Below are 19750 nucleotides of genomic sequence, written 5' to 3' on the forward strand. Positions count from 1 at the left end.
ATTATAGCACAGTAATCTAAATAACCGGTATATATGTTAGGTTAATCAAACATAAAATTTTCTACTACAAGATCTAACCTAATGCTATCACATAATGTTTGAACTTGTTGGATCAATTACTTGCTACAAGCAAAGATAATAAATATCATATATATATTCCTAAAGAAAAAGTATTTCAAGAATAAGGATATTTTGAATTACACGTCGGTGAAGATGTGTACGGTGGTAGTTCGCGCTTAGTCGAGCAATACGCATGCGCGTTCTTTCTGAAGTAAATTCGCGTCGTCGCCGTCGTAATATCGTACTTGCGTTGTACTCGTTTCACGATACGTAGCGTGCACTGCTGTACAGCCGTATACACGTCTACTGTTTGACAGTTCGATTTTAACGCGCGCACACAGTAATCTACGATTCCGGTTCGCCAGTTTGTCTATTCGGTGTTAAAAAGTTTTCCTTTGGGGAACGTTTGAACCTGCTTGCCATTGACATGTCTTTCATCGAATTCTGGAGATCGGCCTGTGAGGAAACCTGCTTGTATTCCACAGTACTGGATACATAAGCGTCCATAATGTGTTCGAAGAGGAACGTACCAACGTTTACGTGCCTAGAGATAAGATTCCGGCGTCTCTTCTGGACATCGCGGGGTTAAACTCTCGGCTCGACAGACAGGATAACTAGTTAGATAGATAACATAAATAGTTAGAAAAGAAAACGGGGATAAATATAACGAACAAAAGATAACGTCGGTAACGAAATCGAAAGAGGTTCCCGCTTAGGGTTTCTAAGTCGAAAATCGTGAGAAAAATACGGCCGATCAATGTCTTATTTGTGATGGGAGTGCCTGCGCGGGGAGCACTCGCGGCGATTGTCGCCATAAGCGCGTTCGCTGTCTATCTAAATAGCCTTAATTGCGGCTTCGTTTTCGATGACATTTCTGCGATAAAAGATAATCGCGACTTAAGGCCTCATACACCTCTGAAAAACGTTTTTTACAATGATTTCTGGGGTACACCTATGCATAAGGTGGGTGAATACGATAGAGAGATGGTTTCGATTTCCCCTTCCCCCTTTTACTCTTGTCTTTACCTTCTTGTGTATTGATCCGTTCAGCTCTTCTCCTCCTTTCCCTTCCCTTTCGATTTGATTCGATTCGAATGAGTTTTATCCAAGTCAATTTTTTAGTTTCATTTCGAATTATTTAAGTTTCTTACATGGATAAATTCAATATTTTTTTTTCAATCGACTTTATTTCTGGTCAGAGAAGTTTGTTTTTTTTGTTGCTTGCCGACCGTTTCAACGAAGATAATGTTTTTTCTCTATTTTGCTCTTAAATTAAATTGTTGTATAATAAACGCAAAGCGTTAGAGTAACTTTCTGTTTATTTTGCTATGATCCACTATATATGACCCTATGAAATGTATAATTAAAATATTTTATTATTTATGTAGTTGTATAAGATTATCTTATGTACAAAATATTGAAAGAATTCTGTTCTTGCAAATAGGAGCAGTCGCACAAATCATATAGACCTTTGTGCGTTCTCACATTCCGATGGAATTACCTAATTCACCAGTTGGATCCTATGGGATATCACCTGCTTAATGTTATTCTACATGTTGGAGTTTGCTTATTATATTTCAGGTGTGTGTTTTTTTAAACTAAGACTTCTCCTTTTTAACTTTGCTATATAATTAATTGATTTAGTCCCACAAATAGACAAATTAAAAATTAGATACCGAAGGAATGTGACACAACATTAATAACTTATTTATATATCATTGAAATTATTTTTATTCATTTTATAAAGTAGTTACAAATCATTATAAAGTGTGTCTTACTCACCATTGCAGGACATGCTTGATGTTTCTATCTGATTCTGCAACTTTTGTATCTTCTCTTTTGTTTGCGGTTCATCCTATACATACAGAGGCAGTAAGTTGTTTAGACTGCTTTCCATATCGATCGAATCGATCGACGTTACCTTGAAATTATATGAGAATATTATTTGATAATTATTTCTAGTCCTTGTTCTTCCCTTCGGCGACAATCTATCATGTGTCCAGATTCAAAGGGTCGACGTCGAGCGATCGATCGCGTCGTAGTTCCTAGTTCGTGTTTAGATGCATTGTCAGTGGATAATCGTGTATTAAGGTTACAGGAGTGGTCGGAAGAGCAGAAACATTGTCCTCTTTATTTTATTTAGCGGCTCTAATCATGTACACTAAATGCTGTAGAAGTAGAAGATCTACAGGTAAAAATGTTTAAAAGTTTCTTTTTATCCTTATTTCCTAATAGATTTACTACTACAACTTACTATTCATTGAAGTAGATATTAATGTTTTTATATTTTTTTTAGGATGGAAATCTTTGATATTATCTATGTCTTTTGTTTTCACTGCCATGTTGTGCAAAGAACAAGGAATAACAGCCACTGCAGTTTGTGTATTCTATGAAATTTTTGTTGTGCAAAAGGTAAATTTATATATAAACCATATTTATTAATATTAAATTTTTATTTCAACTTGTATATTTCATTACCTGCTTAGGTAAGAGCATTGGATATTTTCCTGACGTTAAAGGCAGCTTTTGGTGGGAAGAAAATATCACTTGCTTGGTCCAGTGAAGGTACAAAACGATTGACAGTCCTTACGCTTGTCACGTTTAGTTTACTTATCCTTCGGCTACATGTAATGGGCTCAAAGTTACCTGTATTTACCAGGTATCTATAAATAATAATTAAAAGACATCAAAGAATCTTATTCTTGTAAATAATAAAATTCTAATAGTAAAACAAAGAAAAATAATTCTTTAATGACACTTTAGATTTGACAATCCCGCATCTGTGGCCCCAACGCCAATAAGGCAGCTTACCTATAATTACCTCGCAGCAGTTAATCTAAGGCTGCTATTTCTTCCAAGCGATTTATGCTGTGATTGGACTATGGGAACGATACCGTTAATAGAAAATTTTACAGATCCTCGTAATCTGGCCACTATAGCAACTCATACGACCATATTAGGATTGTTGGTAACAGCAATTTTAACACCTAATAGACAAACTTCCATTATTCTCATAATGGTTAGTATCAAATGTAGATTAACTGTATTTTTCGCTTAAAGTAAATGTATTATTTCCAAGAAGTAATATGAACCGAATGTTTTGTATAGAGCTTGGCTATGATGATACTCCCATTTTTACCTGCCTCAAATCTCTTCTTCCCAGTTGGATTCGTCATTGCAGAAAGAGTATTGTATGCTCCGTCTATGGGATTTTGTATGCTCATTGGATATGGATGGAGCATTTTATCCGATAAAAAGTAAATTTGGCTGAAAAGAAAATATCGTTATGCATTCAAAACTTTCTCAAAAACATATTTCTAATTTTCATTTCTTATATTTGCAGATTTAAGAAAGTAACACTATTTTTATTAATAACTCTTTTGGCTGCGCACACAACGAAGACTTTTATCAGGAATTACGATTGGTTGGATGAATATTCTATATTCATGTCGGGATTAAAAGTGAATGATCGCAATGCTAAATTGTTCAATAATGTGGGGCACGCTTTGGAAAGTCAAGGAAGATTCAAGGAAGCATTGAATTTTTTTAATATGGCTGTGCAAGTTCAAGGCGATGACATCGGTGCACACATTAACGTGGGTAGAACCTATAATCATCTGAAAATGTTTAAAGAAGCTGAAGACGCATATCTGAAGGTAAATGCATAGTTAAAGTGATATATTTATTAGAATTTAATGATAAAGTAATATTAAGTTTATCTGATAACTTTCTTTCAGGCAAAATCTTTACTACCAAAAGCAAAACCCGGAGAGTCGTACCAAGCGCGAATAGCTCCGAATCATTTGAATGTTTTCGTAAATTTAGCAAACCTAATAGCGAAGAATGCAACTAGGTTAGAGGAAGCCGATCTGCTTTATAGACAAGCCATTAGTATGCGCGCCGATTACACGCAAGCGTATATTAATCGAGGCGATATTTTAATTAAACTTAATCGTACCAAAGAAGCCCAAGAAGTTTATGAACGGGCCCTTTTCTACGATAGTAACAATCCAGACATTTATTATAACGTAAATATCAAGAATGAAATCATTAATGTTACCAATGTTTATTAAAAAAATAAATTATTAATATGATAATGCTTTGATTTTTAAAGCTTGGGGTCGTATTTCTTGAACAAGGGAAAGCATCTCAAGCTCTAGCATATCTTGACAAGGCTCTCGAATTTGATCCAGAGCACGAACAAGCGTTACTCAATTCAGCTATTTTACTCCAAGAGCTAGGACGTGCTGAATTACGAAAAGTAGCTAGAGAAAGACTTCTGAAACTTTTACGAAAAGTATTTTACTCTACATTTATTCATACACAATGTAAAGATAATATTTCAAAATAGTTCTTCATATCATAAACGTATTGATACTTACTTTCAGGATTCTAATAATGAACGAGTTCATTTTAATCTTGGAATGCTGGCTATGGATGACCATGATAGCGGAAGCGCAGAACGATGGTTTCGTAATGCTGTTGCTCTTAAAGAGGATTTCCGTTCAGCATTATTCAATTTGGCTCTTTTGCTAGCAGATGAACAACGTCCCCTTGAAGCTGCTCCATTTTTAAACCAACTAGTTAGATTTCACCCGGACCACGTTAAAGGATTAATCCTTCTAGGTGATATTTATATAAATAATATAAAGGATTTGGATGCTGCTGAAAATGTAAGTTAGAGAGATTGAAGTCATAAAATTCTTTCAAATATTTTATGCACCATAGAAACACTAATGGGGATTTTTTAATTGTTACAGTGTTACCGTAGAATACTGCAACTGGACCCAACAAATATTCAAGGCCTTCACAATTTATGCGTCGTAATGGTTGAGCGTGGTAAGTTAGGCTTGGCTGCTCAATGTTTGGAAAGAGCAGCAGCCCTGGCACCTCATCAAGATTACGTGCATAGACACCTGGCTATTGTCAAGGCTCGTATCAGCAGACTACCTCCGGAGCAACGCGACACAGAGGTGTTCGACGATTCCTTTTGGCAAACTGGTCCCAAGGAAAGAAATTTCAACATGGGAGATATTTCTAGCAGCAGTAGTGTTGGAAGTACTAGTGGCGCAAATGGTCTCGGCAATATGGAAAATAGCGGTAGCCAATTTCTAGGCAAGACGGATTCTGTATTCTCGAATCACCATAATCATATAGGCCATAAAAAAAGCAGCACGGACTCAATGAATAATCATATTGTGCATCTGAAGAGTTCATCGAAACCTGCAAGAGTTCCACTGAACGAAGTGAAGCAGGAAGTGAAAGATACGCACATCAATCATGACAGCTTGTTGAAGACGAGTGCAAGTTCGAACGAGCAGCAAGAATTTTCGCCTGGAAGGGTTTTTGGTAAAAGCGTGAGCTCAGATGCAACGGAATTGACAATCGATCGGGAACGTACGACTAAAACGATTAATTCGGAGAAGTTCGATAGCGCTACACCGGCATTTTCAACTGGCGAAAAGCATGCTGGAACCACGCGACAAAAGGATACCGCACTTTCATAGTACTGACATTTGAAAATCGCGCCGAATACTGTATAAAGTTATATTCTACATATAACAAAAGAATATGGTGGTACAGTCGTATAGAGCTAATGTGTGAATATAAAATAAATACAGAGTATTGTTTTATATGCTGTACGAATAGAACGTTTTGTAAAATATATTAAAAAATGTGCATTCCTTTGGTTTTGTCTTTACAATTGAATGTGAATAGAGCTTTTGCCTCTGTTCACAAATTATGATTCCTTATTCTATATTTTAAACATTCATGTATTTTTTATTATATACATTATTTTTTTTATCAACTTCAATTAAAAAAATATTTAAATATCATCTTTTTTTAGTCCCGTAAAATATATTTCGATACTAATATCTTCTTTTTAAAGATCATTTTATAAATTTTGTTTGATTGTGCTCGAAAGAGAAATGAGAAATTGATATGCAGCGAAATACCATATTATCTCATTTAATGTAACAAAAGATAATGTGTTCAATATTACTAGAGATGTTTCTACAATTTTATAAAGAACTCGGCAACCTTTTTTGCTAACATATTTTTTCTGCTTTTCCTTAGTGAATCACGAGCTTCTTCACGAGCCGGTAAGTGCATCCCTTAACGTATACTTTGCATTTTCATATGTATATTGTATTTTTATTAACTTAAATTTAAATGAGAAATAAATATATTACACGGAATATATATATTTAGCGCTAAAAAAATAAGAAGGTTAATTTCAAAGGTAAATTTTAAAAAGAAACCAAAGAAGAAGATAATTTGAGATCAGTGAGTTTCACGTTCACCTCTTCTAAAGATTTAAAACTAAACTTAGGTCCCTATCACTGTAAGCGGATTTCTTGTCAATAACGTGGATAACGATAGTAGTAAAAAGCAGTAGTGATAGATAATAAAGTAATGCGATAATCAGCCAGGAATACAACTACAACGCTTGGCTAAAAAATGAAAAAGAAAAAAAGAAACAAGAACAAAGTAGAAATATGTGACTGCTCGCGCGTTTACCATCTCTGTCACCGACTTGTATTAGTAGGGACTGAGCTTATATGCATATTGCTGGGATTGCCGATTTTAAACAGAGTAAAATAACTAGTAATCGGTGGATCAAGAGTCGAATACAACCTCCTCTCTTTCCTCTTCTTCTTTCACTTCTTTTTATCCTCAATATTATATTTCTCTTTTTTCTCTTCTTCCATCTATAGACCTTTTTTCCTTACTCTTGCTTAAAGAAAATCAAAGAGAAAAATAACGTGTTCAAGTGGATGTAGAAAATCTTCGGTGTATTAAAGATGTTCTCTGAAAAAGTAGACGCGTCAGGTGTACATAGTAATTGTTCAGTATTTATACGTGTATTCAAATTTTAAAGATGCAAGAGTATTGTTGAACGGAAACGGTGGTGTTTAATTGTTTCGATGAACCGAATGAAATGAAGACAAATAAACGGAAAAAAAGAACAATGCACTATTACGAATTACCCTTTTGCGTCGATCATTTCTGTTCGTTTTAAGCGTCGACATCTGGTCAAAGGATATTTGTGTCATCTTTGGTTACGGATTATGGAAGTATGAACATTTTCATGAGAGAAGTACCTAAACGAAGCGATTACAATATTTGTTTTAATTTAATTTGAAATTATTGCTGAAAATTCGATCTTACTAGAGTGGTTGGAAGATGTCGATAAATTAATATAATCAATTATCTTTTACCGATTACATAATTCAATAGATCAATAAACAATTGTCAGAACCATTAAGACAGTTCCATTTCTACGCTCTGAAAATTTACGACATTACAGAAAAAGACAATTAAGAAAAGGGAAGGAGAATATGAATAAAATACTTACTGTATATGTCAATGTTCAAGATTGTCAAGAAATCTTTTATCCTTAGAGTTAATCGAAAGGTAACTGTCCAAAATTATATAAACTAATTCCTTTCATTCATACATATAACGGCATGCAAAATAGAATTGAAATTATCGATTCATGCTTGAGATATTCGATATCAATCGATTCGATATATTCGTTACATAGTATTGCCTTGCAAACTGATGACCACTATAAAAAATACTTTCGTTGTTAAATAGTTGAATAATCACTAATTTTCTAGCTCTAATATTAATTCTAGTATTAACCCTTTAGAGTCTACGGTATTTTCGAACTTTTGTTCCAATCGATTCACGCTGATTTCGTTAGTTATCATTGTTAAGAAAGTATTTTGTAGTTTTCCGCTACATCAATATTTTAATAACACAGTAATGCAACATATATAATATATGATATTATCATATACGAAATGTGATGTAGAGTTACACCGATATGCAACGATGAAGGATTAAATCCTATTCAAATAATTTTGTAAATTTACTGGTTTTTTTTTTTTTTTAATTGTGTAACTCTTCTATATAGCGATTTGGCGATGTAATATAAACTATAAACTATCAACTTACGAATTTCAGTATCTGAGAGTAATTTCAGTATTACGTGGGTTAAGTATCGAATATCACGGTCTTATTCTATTTCTCTATTCACTTCACATCGAAACAGATTAATGCCATAGATCTTCTCTTATTAACTGACCAGATTCTCTAAATAATTGGTCAATTAGCAAGACAATCAATAAAATCTATATGAATCGATATAATCTATTTATACCTATTAGTAATGAATATAATCTATACGAAACGGTAATCTATAATATATAGTTTAGATTTAGAATATTGCAATTTAAAAATATGCCAGAGAAACAGATATTTTTAAATTGAAATGTAGCTTTAACTTTACTTCTTATCAGTGTGTTCAGCGACAATATTATCTATATTTGTTTTCATTACGTACATACAATTTAAAATTTTATCGAAATAGAAAAAAAAGTGAACTCTTATAATAACGAATATTTTTGCATTCAATAATTATCACGCGTATTATTTTTCATTTTGCGCTACTCCTCGAAATGTATGTATTTTGCTTGTATGATTACGTGCAAAGAAAAATACATTCCTGCTTATTGAATTTTTATTTATGTTTCATGCTCTTTATCAACCTGCACAATTCAACCGCGAAGAATATATTTAGACTATTCAAAATGCTATCCTTCGACTAATGTAATTGATTGTGAAGAAAAAGAAATCTACCAACCTGTGATACATCGTGATATACATATATAATATTCCTATACATGTATACATATATGTATATATACATGTTTTATTGATCTCTATCTTGTCGATATATGAGTAAGTAACTCTATTACAATAAAATATATTCCCTCTTATTATAGAGCTTGATCTTTTTATTATTTATTTTTCGATAATATTCAAATTATTATCTTACATCGATTGGAGGTTTAAAAACGATTTTGTTATATAGTTCATTCTTAACCAATTAAAAAGAAGAAAAACAGCAACAATTTGTGAGAGTGAATAGAATGTTACACTGTGGGAAATAATAGTTAAATAATATCTATGTTGCTGAAGGAAGTTATATCAGCACGGTACGTTGAATCGTGAATCATTCTCCAGTATGATAATTAATATCTTAAAAACAATCGTCAGTATTTCCTATGACCATTATTTCTACCCAAATTCAATTACTTATCAATTTTTTATAAAATACCATTAATATTGTTTATCTTAAAAAATGTTACTGCTATTATTTCAACTTTTCTGTGTATTTATTGAACTAAATTTTTAAAATAGATAATACGGAAAAGCTGAAGGAATAATTCTTCGATGATATAATGTTGCTCGATCTTTTACACAGGTTTCCTTCCTGATAATCTTTTTCAAATATTCGCGTGTGGATGAATAAGGAAAATTCGTGAGACATTTGAAAAGCATTCGATCCAGGATTTTAACACGGAAACATTTACAGTACAAGATTCACATTTGCACGAATGATATCTAAAAATAGGTCGTTACTCGACGACTGGTACGCGACAGCAACAGCATGGGGCTTCATTATTGATAAGTCCTGATAAAAGTTAATAAAAGCGATTTAAATAGACATACTTGAGAGGATCCACTTATGATACTTGAATTTCGAGTTCACCCAGTACAAGTGTTCGCTTTTAAGTTTAGCTCATTTGGATTTACAAAAATTCAATCGACATTCTTTCTATTACGAATAGATGTTACAGTTCTTTGACACCTTTAATTTATTAGTAGTTGAATATCATACTAATTATATTATATAGTACTGTATGTTATATTAATAGTATCGTACTATATCATACTAATACTGTTATAATGTATAAGCTGCAGATGTTTATGAATTTATAGAGAACTTGAATATATAAAAATATATAAAGTAAAACAAAACATATTAGGTGCTATTTCATTAGTTGTATTCATGCAAATATAAATTTGCATAAATATCTGTATTGTAATAATAGAATATGATTAATGATTTTTTTCAATGAGAGTAAGCTACTATAGTATTATTATTACTACAGAATCTTACTAAATTTAAAAATTTGCAAAAATATTTCTTTGCTTCTAGATGTACGCAAATCGATTATACGCGCTCATGAGTTTAATACTCGTGATAGTGATCCTAATACCGGTAGCGGAACATGCATCGGATACATACAAGCAGCGGAACATACATGGATCGGATGTATTTCAGTATGGTCAAAAGGGACAATCTAGGGATCAATCTCGAGATCAATCTCGAGATCAATCTATGACAGAAATGCACCAATACTGTGGCCGTATTTTGTCAAGTACTTTACAGATAATATGCGGTAGTGTTTACAATAGCCGATTTAAAAAAAGCAATCAAGGTAAGTAGATCATACCTTGTAAAAAGCATATTGCTCCTAAATCATTTGTTGCAAGAAAAAGACAGGAAAGGGAAGTATGTAAATATAGTTAAAAACGTTACTACTACTGACCGATATCAAATGGAGGAAAATTGTAGGAATTTCAATATTTTCATTTAAATATTATATATTCTTTCTTTTTCTTTTAGAAATGGAGATGGATGATTATATGGCCTATAGTTACGATCTGCATCCTTATAAGTCTATCAAGAATGCGAAAAAAATGATTAGATTTCGAAGAAATGGACGAGGAATTCACGAGGAATGTTGTTTAAAATCTTGTACGACCGAGGAGCTGCGCTCCTATTGCGGTGCTCGTTAATGAGAGAATCATTTTTTAAAACATAAACAAAAGATTGAGGAAATGCTCAAATATAATGTTTTCCCTATTTACTAACATACCATATTTTCGATAGCCATTTTTTATGTTTCAATCAATATAATAATTCAGCAAAAGCAACATGATATTCTGTATAATCTTAGATCTATTTAAAACTGTTAGCTCAAACAATTTATTCAGAAATGATCTACTCATCCCAATTTTATGTGATAATAGAATTTATACAATTATTCTTAATTCTTATTCATTTCTTATTGTACTATATGAAATATACAAAAACTTTAATATCGAACGATGTTGCTTTAAAAAAAGTGAATACCTTATTTGTGATAACGAATAGTATATATGTGATATATAATATATGCTTGTAATACAATTGTATAAGAGATTGTAATTGTTGTATGATCATTTTTAAAAATTAAGAGCTAGTAAGTACTTATATATATATATATGATGAAAGTACTTATATATATATATATATATATATGATGAAAACTTACTAAGAGTTGTCAGCTTTAACCGCGTTGGTTCAACTGACTCAGATGTTTAAAAATTTACTGAAAGATCTGATCTCATTTGTACTTAACCATATATTGTGTAAGACTAAATTCAATGTTAATTATTAAATATGTTTTCATGTACCAATGTGTCGTTATTTAAAAATACACAATCATTAAGAAAAATAATAATAACAATCAATAGGTTAGTTTTCATAGATTTAATTTTTTAAAAGATATATATAGATATATACACATAAATTATTTATAAAATATACATGTTTATAAATTTTAATATATTGTTTTAAACTGTATATTAAATTATAATGATTTATGTGTTTACTTTATATCCTTGTATTTAGGTTACATATGCATGTAAGTACATACAAAATAATTTAAAAAATAAAGAAACGAAATGTATGCATATAATTGTATAAATGTTAAAAAAGATTCTTCATAACAAATATGAAACTTCTTCAGGCAAAAGATTTTTGGAATCTTCATATTGTGTGAATAAATATTTGGCAAACAATGGAGATGGAAGAAATTTATAATCTCACTATTTTTCCATTAGTTATGTCTAAATTTTCAGTTCAATGGTCTACAGATAATCATATATCAATTCTTACTGAAAGAGGAATTCACATATTTGTAAGTTTAGTCTAATAGTATCAATATTATATGTAGAATTAATATAATATACCTAATGACGTTATCTTTTGCAGGAATTGATACCTTCTCCAATGTCTCCTTGTTCAACTATAAAATTTATTAGATCTTTCATTTATGCACCTTCAATACTTCCAACAGAAAATATATCTAACAAAATAGAATCTAAAATTTGGGGCATGCAACGTGAAGCAGTTTATTCATTCATAATGGAGGAGAGTTTAACTCCAAAATTATCTAATTTAAAAGAAATGGTACCAAAAATAATTGACTTAACTTGGTCACCACAGAACTTAATACATCCTAGCAAGTGTCTTATTGCAATTTTAACTTCAGCAGGTGCTGTTACAATAGCATACAAAATTTCTAAAGACTGGTATCCTGCATATGATTTATCTTCTATACGCTATAATTTTATAGAGCAAGAAATTAATGCAAAACTGAAAGAACCTAAAAATAATTCAACTTTATTTGAAACATTTAAAAATTGTTTAAAAGTATTACAAGCTTCTTGTTTTACTTGGAGCAAGCTTTTTGTAAATTTTGCATATTTTGCTGTTGCATATTTCAATGGAGATATAGTTATCTATAAAATTCCAAAAATATCCGACTATAATGAAATATCAAATCCTGAAATTATAGGAACAATAAGATTAAATGAATATATAAAAATAAGTGCTTTAAATTGGGTTACAATTGACATAAAAAAACATTTAATTATTGTTGGATATATTGATGGACGTATTCATGGTCTTAATATTGAAGATCATGATCAGATTATGGAACTAAAATTTATTGAGAAATATTACGATTATAAAGATCGCATTTCTATTAGCGCTATAAGAATATTTCCTCAAAATGACTTGAACATAAAAATCTTGGTTGCAAAAGGTCCCTTTTTGTTTCTATTCTGCATTGAGAAAAATGGTACACTAAAAACTATGGAACATTTGCAATTAGAAGGTTTCACGATCTCGGGTAAATAAAATTGTGTTACTATACAATTTACAGGAAAACGTACAATATTAATATAAGTAAATTAATAATTTTTAGGAATGACCTGTATAAGTACAAATTATGCATTAGTTACTACAGAAAATGGCTTAATGTTTTCAGTTAATACGGAAAGAAATCAATTTCTAAAAACGAAGGTAAACAATAAATTATCGCAAAGTCATGTTCGATATTTAGGTTGCGCACATTCTCCAAGCTTTGCAATTTTTATAAACGTAACTAGTCCCAACACTATATACGACCATTTAGTAATGAAGGAACCGACCAAAATACATATGTTCTGCTTAAAAGATAAAAACTGGGATCCATCAACTGTTTTAAATGAGAGCAAACATGAGAGATTAGAGCAATTATGGGATTGTTTAGAAGCGATTAGGATAAAAGCAACAAGAGCATTAAATCCGACGATTCTTTTATCAAAAATACCATCCAATTTAGAATCTTTATCCCTGCATGAATTACGAGTAGTAATGTGGACATCTGTGATGATCCAAATTTGTGAAAAGAAAAAGGTCATTCAGGGAATAGGTAGTATTGCTGGAGAAATATCAGAAGCACAACCCTTAATTTTTGTTCACTCTGCATGCAATTATCTTATGCGTCTTGAAAGCAAATCTTCTTTGTCAGAACAGCAAAAGCTTTCTATATGTTTATTAAAGATGTATTTAGAAGCATATTTGGCTGGAGAAAAAGATAAAAAAGTAACACCATTTTCCAAACGTATTAAAGATGTTTTAAAAGAAACATGCAAACTCAATTTAAGTAATATTGAGACTTGCAATCTGTGTGGTGAAATTATAAATGAACTTCCTTGGAAAGTTACCAAATGCTCACAAGGCCATATATTACCTAGGTGTGCTATTACCCTCTTGCAGATAACTACCATGCAGTACAAAACATGTCCAATATGCAGTTTAATTTTTCATCCATGCTTGGAAAAAGAGTTTGAAGAAACCAGATGTCTTTTTTGTGATGTTCCTGCACTTGAAGAAAACCGAGTACTGGATACAAAATGTTATATTCCGAAAGAAAAGAGTTTGTCCAGATTACAAAGTCATACTCTACAAATGTCAGAAGATCGAGAAATGGATACAGTTGCTGATGAATCTTAAAACATGTAAATATAAAAATATATCTAGTAATAAATGATGTAGGCTGTTCAAGATTTAAAATAATATTTCCTGGATCAACAGAAAATTTATTAGGCCTTCATCAGAAAAAATATTAACTTCTTAAGTGATATATTTTGTAATAAAATACTTAAATTATAAACTATCTGCATGTGTGTGTGTGTATATATATATATATATATAACTCTATGTATTTATTTATTGTTAAATAATATGTTTTCAATAATGAGTAAATAAAATTAATATTTTAAAGAATTTTATTGTGAAACTCTGCAACCCATTTTTCACATGCTTATATGTTGATATCCTATTTATTTGTAATATGTAAGTAACAATATTTTCATATTTATTATAAAAAACATATGTATAAAAATTAACAATTAACTAATTTATATTTGACATACTTAAATATAGTTTGATGTCCTACTGCCAGGGGGCGGTTTATTCAGTAAGACCCTACATATAAATTTCAAGTAATTATTATCAGAGTTATTACATTCCTATACGTGTATTTTTTCATTTAAACATTATACTTTTTATTAATTTAAATATAATAATATGTGAAAGTTTGAGATGATTTATAAAAGAATGTCAGGTGAAAAAGGTCTCTCCATGTTGTTTAACCAATTTGTTATGATTTAAATTTATGTATATACATATGTAAATATGAACCTGTGAAATAGTTAATAAGTAAATAATAAATAGTTAATATATGCAAATTTTCAACTTTATTTTAATCTTAAAGAATCAACGTGTAAAAATGACAATAGCAATTGTGCACTCATTTGCAGAACAAACAGGTCATATTGTCGTAAATGTAATTACTTTCGATATTATAAAAATAAAACAGTAACAATTTTTCGTTTTTGAGGTTAAAACAATTTTACATACTTAATATACGCACAGTGCAAAAACAGACTTGCAAATTACATCAACTTTTATTTATAAGTGATTGCTTGATATTTTTGTTATAGATAATATGCTAAACATTTATATGATGACTTTAAATGATTTTAAAATTATTGAATATTTAATTAAAGAATAATATTGGTTAGAATTTAGAATAGAAGTTATGGAATACATAAAGAGAAAATACACGAATTAATAAAATAAAAGATCTTGTAATGCGCATTTTTAATATTTTTCTATTATTTTAATTCTATAACTATTTTTTACAGAAACAATTTTGAGAAGGACCAAATAAAAAATACATGTTATAAGTATCTTCTTTGTTTATTATTGCTATAATATGCAATTAGATAATGTCTCTAAATGTTTAAAGATTAACACGTTCACAGCCCATGCTAAAAGGTATACTTCCTCTCCATATATCTAAGAAAGCGATATGCATGCATTTTGCATTAACTGCTTCAAAACAATTAATTAGTTATAATAATTCTTGTTTCCCCAATAATTTTTATTAGAATATTCATTTGAATTATTCCTTGCATGTGAAACATTTACAATTTAATTATCTACACAGAAATTCAAACACAAGGTATTCCTATATCAAGAGTTATATGACTTATAACGTTAAACATTCCTAACCCATGGATGGGTCAATGGACTTGTGAGTTGAGAATACACTGACCCATACATGGGACAGCGGATTGTGAATTTGTTAAAGTAAACTGAATTGTTAATAAAACCAGGATAGACAAGATAATGACATAATAGTGTAGGTAATATGACATTAATAAAAATTGTTTTAATTTACGAGAGTTAAAATAGAAATTTATGTTTCCAGAAATATATATAACAAGTTTAATCTAACATTTTGGGTTCTGAAATTGGAAAATAAAAATGTTTTATACTTAATTCAAGGTCCTTTTGGAAATAGAGAACTATTTTGTCAATCACTATGTCTTCTTTATTCAAGTAAGTATATACAAAGAAAAAAATAAACTCTTAGATGTTAATTCTGCATAGTTTTAGTAGGAAATTATGTGAAATTAATTATGTAGTATAATTAATATAATTTATGTTTTTGTGTAACATGTTCAGAATGTAATAATAATATAATAATTTAAAAACACATATTTGATTTCAGAAGAGACACTAAAAACAGAGTATATATGAAAGAACGGCTTGCAAGAGTGGAAGAAGTGAAAAAATCAATACAGTCATTGTGTGACAATGATTCCAGTACTCCTGAAGATGTACGACCTTTCCTTTATAAATTTGGAAATTCACGTAAGATGAATAGAAGTCTATTGTAGAAGGAAATTAGAAATATTTATTACAATAAGTTAAAGTAGTAATTCTATTCAGAAAAATTATCTTTAATTAATTCCTAGGTGATAATTCAATTGAAAGGTCATCTGATGAAGATGGCATTAACAGACCAAAACAAGCAAAAAGGTCTAGAAGAGAATCCTCAGAGAAGGAAAGTGAAACTGCTCATCATAAACAAAAGAAAGGCAAGGAACATTTAAAAAATGATGGGCACAAAAAGATTATGAGAGATAAGAAAGTTGATTCTAATAATATAAGAAAGGAAAAGAATAAAACCAGAAATTCAGTTTCTAGTGATTCAGATGATGCAATTTATGAGAAATCTGCTGAAAAGAAGACAAAAAGACATTCATCATTAAAGTCAAAACAAAAAGGTCTCAACTTATATAAGGAAGAGACAGACTCTAGTTCTGACAGAGAATTCCAAAAATCAAAAATTTCTCTTAGTGGTTTAAGTGTCATGAAAAAAACTGGGAAGGATCGAGTGATATCCACTGAGTCAAATCCAGAATCTACATCACAGTTAACAAAAAAGACTAAAATCAGTAAAGAACAAAGCTTACAGTTCAAGTCTCATGTTGTGAAAATTTTTAATCAATTTAAGGCGATTTGTTCAGAGTATGAAATACAAATGGAACATGTAAAATGGAAATACTTTAAGAAAGAATTAACATACCAAGAATCAGCGTTTAATGTTATAGAAAAATCAAAAAATGTGATCAACAATCTTAAAATGGAACTTAATGCACAAGAAGAAGAATTAACAAATTTTTATGAAGAGTGGAGTAAAAGTCATAAAGTACAAAGCATAGCTCATGAGGACTGTTCTTTAAGTGATAACGAAATAGCAAAAGAGAGAGAAGATACAGAAGAATCCAATAAATCCGAGAACAGCTTGAATGCAGCAAGCGCAGTTTCTGAATGTGATAATGAAGAAATATTTTCTGATGAAGGAACAAGTACTACGAAAATAAACGTTGATAAAAATAAAACAAACAATACATTAACTAAAGTTTCAGAAAAATTAATAGGTGACAATGAAAAGAGTGATCAAATTATCTCTTCCATCTTAGAGAACAAAAAGAAAGATAAAACTTACATAAGAGATGATTTGAAAGTAATTGATGCAAATGAGAAGACATCTGAAGAATATCAGATATCTACAAATGAACATGTTATGAACGAATCCGCAGATGATATATTTGAAGATACAGCTAAAGATATAGACATTAATGATTTGATAGAAGCCAGAGATGAATGTAGGAATGAAAATGGTTTAAAATTAAAAGAACTTGAAAAAAATAATGATAATAAAGATAAAAACTCTTTCACAAATAAAAAATTAGATACAAAACTTACAGATAAAAACTCGTGCCCTACTAAAATTGAAAATGCAAAATCTAAATTAGTTTTTCCTGATGAAATTGTAAAATCAACTGAAGAAAAGAAAAATGACGTTTTAGATGATATTGATGCTGAAGAACAAGCTAAGAGGGCAATGTTAGAATCGGACTCAGAAACACCCACAAATGACGAATCACTGAATGAAAAATTTATTGAAAGTTTCAGCACAAATGATAGTTTCGAAGAAAAGGACGTATCACAATCGAAAAACATAAAATGTGATAAAAAAGAAGGAAAAGATAAGACACAAAGTAATTCTATTGATGAAAATAATTCATTAGACAAACTTGATGAAGTCATTAATGAAGAAGTTTGTGCTAAACGTGCACTTCTTGAGTCAAATTCAGATGATTCTATGAGTCCTTGTGATAAAAAAGAAAGTTTAAGTAAGAAACATTATTCCAGTGACAGTAGTGAAAATTCAAGTTCTGATAATGATATTAAATTGAAACCACTAATAATAAATACTTCTTCAAAGAAAAATAAAGATGAAGATAAAAATCTTACAAAAGACAAAAAAGCATTGTATTCTAGAGAACCAGCATGTTTATCTAAAATAAATTATGCTGGGTCAGATAAAAAATTAAAAATGTTTTTTAAAGTTGTTGTTGAAAAATTACCAGAAAATGTTCTTAAAAAGTATAAGAATGCGTTAGAAAACTCTCGACAATATTTAGAGAATAAAGAGCTTAGAAGGTACAAAACAAAAAAATTATTTTTCATTACTTGTGATAACACTTTTATATATGTACTTATATATGTATATATATACTTATTTTTGCAGTCTAATTGATTTGGATAGGTTACAAAACAATCACAAAAATACTTTTGGCTCGACACGAAGTTCTTTATCTAGAAAAGCAAAAAAGACTAAAGTAAAGGAAATTGAAGATTCCCTATTGAATCATTTGAAAAACAAAAATGCAGAGGAAGATTCTGATATAATTGAAAATATAAGGGAAGATTCTGATATAAATAATGATATTTCAATCGCAAAAATACAAGATAATTTCCAAACTAATAGGGAATTAATGTTGGAAGCAGATGCAGTTACTAAGAAAGCTCTTTTATATTCTTCCGACTCAGATATTGGTAGATATTAGACCTGCTTCTTCTAAATTTAATGCCATTTCTTGTTTATTAGTATTACATATTAAATTTATTTATAAAATTAAATTTTATATATCTTATTTCAGGTGAACAAAAAGAATCTACTTCTGAAAACAGTAACAGTGAGGAGGACAAAAGTAAAACCAAATCAAAGGATCTTTCAAAACGATCAATTCAAAAAGCTGAAAAAAAGAGTACTGATAAGGTAAGAATTAAAATGACAATTAATTTGTTTTAGATTAAGATATTGATTAATTCGATTATACTTAGGAAAATGATGACAAATGGAAGAAATATAAATGGAGGCGAAATAAACTATTAACTATGAAGTTCTCCTCTGACTCAGATTCTGATGTTGCAAGAGAAAAATGGAATAAAAAACAAAAAGGGACAGAAAAGGCAGAAGAAGGTTATATGTGAGTTATTTAACATGGTTAATTAATAAATAAACCACATAATATATTAAATAAACCATGACATTTTTTTAAATAGAGGACATTCAGCTATCAAAGTTATAAAACGCGAAAGAAGAAATCGTAGACAGATTATAGATTCTGATTCAGATCTGCAGGTGATAAATTCTGATACGAAATCAAATAAATCTGCCATGTCAGAAGATAATATATCTTCAGATAGTGATTCTTCAATAGGAAAGCCAAAAAAGATGCGTAAACGTAAGACACATAAATCATCTGGTTCTGACTCTTCGATTATAGAGAAAAGGTACTTTTTATAATAGCTACTTTTATATATAAATACAATACTATGCAAAAGCTTTACATCATCAGTGTTACTGATTTTGTAACAGTAATTAAATACATATGTGTAGAGGTTGCTTACAGATTACCATATGAAAATTAATTTTTAAACATTTCTTTCATTGTGTTATTCACTTACAGTTTCACATGATTTAGAAATGTTTGAAAATTGTTCAATATTCTAGTCTAAATACTT

General features: G+C 30.0%; 4 protein-coding genes across 14 annotated transcripts in view; all 4 read left to right on the forward strand.

The window, feature by feature from the left end:
• Window positions 1-19750, forward strand: part of LOC139993319 (uncharacterized) — a 33296-nt gene that overhangs the window by 8233 nt on the left and 5313 nt on the right. Inside the window, exons 1-9 of one of the 2 annotated variants that reach the window (XM_072014938.1) lie at window positions 14500-14642; window positions 15226-15725; window positions 15795-15925; window positions 16098-16240; window positions 16345-18382; window positions 18471-18778; window positions 18883-19001; window positions 19067-19212; window positions 19289-19519. In XM_072014938.1, coding sequence (XP_071871039.1) covers window positions 15909-15925; window positions 16098-16240; window positions 16345-18382; window positions 18471-18778; window positions 18883-19001; window positions 19067-19212; window positions 19289-19519 — 3002 coding nt within the window. In that variant the 5' untranslated portion in view covers window positions 14500-14642; window positions 15226-15725; window positions 15795-15908. Of the gene's footprint in view, window positions 1-14499; window positions 14643-15225; window positions 15726-15794; window positions 15926-16097; window positions 16241-16344; window positions 18383-18470; window positions 18779-18882; window positions 19002-19066; window positions 19213-19288; window positions 19520-19750 lie in introns of those variants that run through there. The other variant, XM_072014939.1, reaches the window with a different exon arrangement.
• On the forward strand, window positions 279-5744 carry LOC139993322 (protein O-mannosyl-transferase Tmtc3). Its single transcript, XM_072014946.1, has 13 exons — window positions 279-1023; window positions 1505-1641; window positions 1851-1932; window positions 2152-2251; window positions 2357-2472; window positions 2547-2719; window positions 2824-3079; window positions 3169-3317; window positions 3404-3716; window positions 3798-4088; window positions 4175-4357; window positions 4449-4733; window positions 4821-5744. Exons 1-13 carry the CDS (start codon window positions 832-834, stop codon window positions 5565-5567), a joined length of 3024 nt encoding a protein of 1007 aa, XP_071871047.1. The 5' UTR covers window positions 279-831; the 3' UTR covers window positions 5568-5744.
• Ilp-2 (insulin-like peptide 2) lies at window positions 5938-11025 on the forward strand. 5 transcript variants are annotated; one of them, XM_072015003.1, is made up of 6 exons: window positions 7339-7479; window positions 8640-8811; window positions 8920-9068; window positions 9338-9997; window positions 10076-10358; window positions 10547-11025. In XM_072015003.1, the coding sequence occupies exons 4-6, from the start codon at window positions 9992-9994 to the stop codon at window positions 10717-10719; spliced, it is 462 nt and encodes a 153-aa protein (XP_071871104.1). In that variant the 5' UTR covers window positions 7339-7479; window positions 8640-8811; window positions 8920-9068; window positions 9338-9991; the 3' UTR covers window positions 10720-11025. The 5 variants fall into 5 exon arrangements, with proteins under 5 accessions (XP_071871108.1, XP_071871104.1, XP_071871105.1 ...); XM_072015004.1 differs by lacking the exons at window positions 7339-7479; window positions 8640-8811 and having other exon boundaries at window positions 9338-9556; XM_072015005.1 differs by lacking the exons at window positions 7339-7479; window positions 8640-8811 and having other exon boundaries at window positions 9338-9505.
• On the forward strand, window positions 11037-14224 carry LOC139993329 (uncharacterized). 6 transcript variants are annotated; one of them, XM_072014961.1, is made up of 4 exons: window positions 11037-11165; window positions 11827-11885; window positions 11960-12881; window positions 12957-14223. In XM_072014961.1, the coding sequence occupies exons 3-4, from the start codon at window positions 11978-11980 to the stop codon at window positions 14027-14029; spliced, it is 1977 nt and encodes a 658-aa protein (XP_071871062.1). In that variant the 5' UTR covers window positions 11037-11165; window positions 11827-11885; window positions 11960-11977; the 3' UTR covers window positions 14030-14223. The 6 variants fall into 6 exon arrangements, with proteins under 6 accessions (XP_071871062.1, XP_071871058.1, XP_071871060.1 ...); XM_072014957.1 differs by having other exon boundaries at window positions 11038-11165; window positions 11715-11885; window positions 12957-14224; XM_072014959.1 differs by lacking the exon at window positions 11037-11165 and adding an exon at window positions 11248-11334 and having other exon boundaries at window positions 12957-14224.

Source organism: Bombus fervidus, chromosome 12, assembly GCF_041682495.2.
Source record: "Bombus fervidus isolate BK054 chromosome 12, iyBomFerv1, whole genome shotgun sequence".
In the NCBI taxonomy this organism is placed as follows: Eukaryota; Metazoa; Arthropoda; class Insecta; order Hymenoptera; family Apidae; genus Bombus; species Bombus fervidus.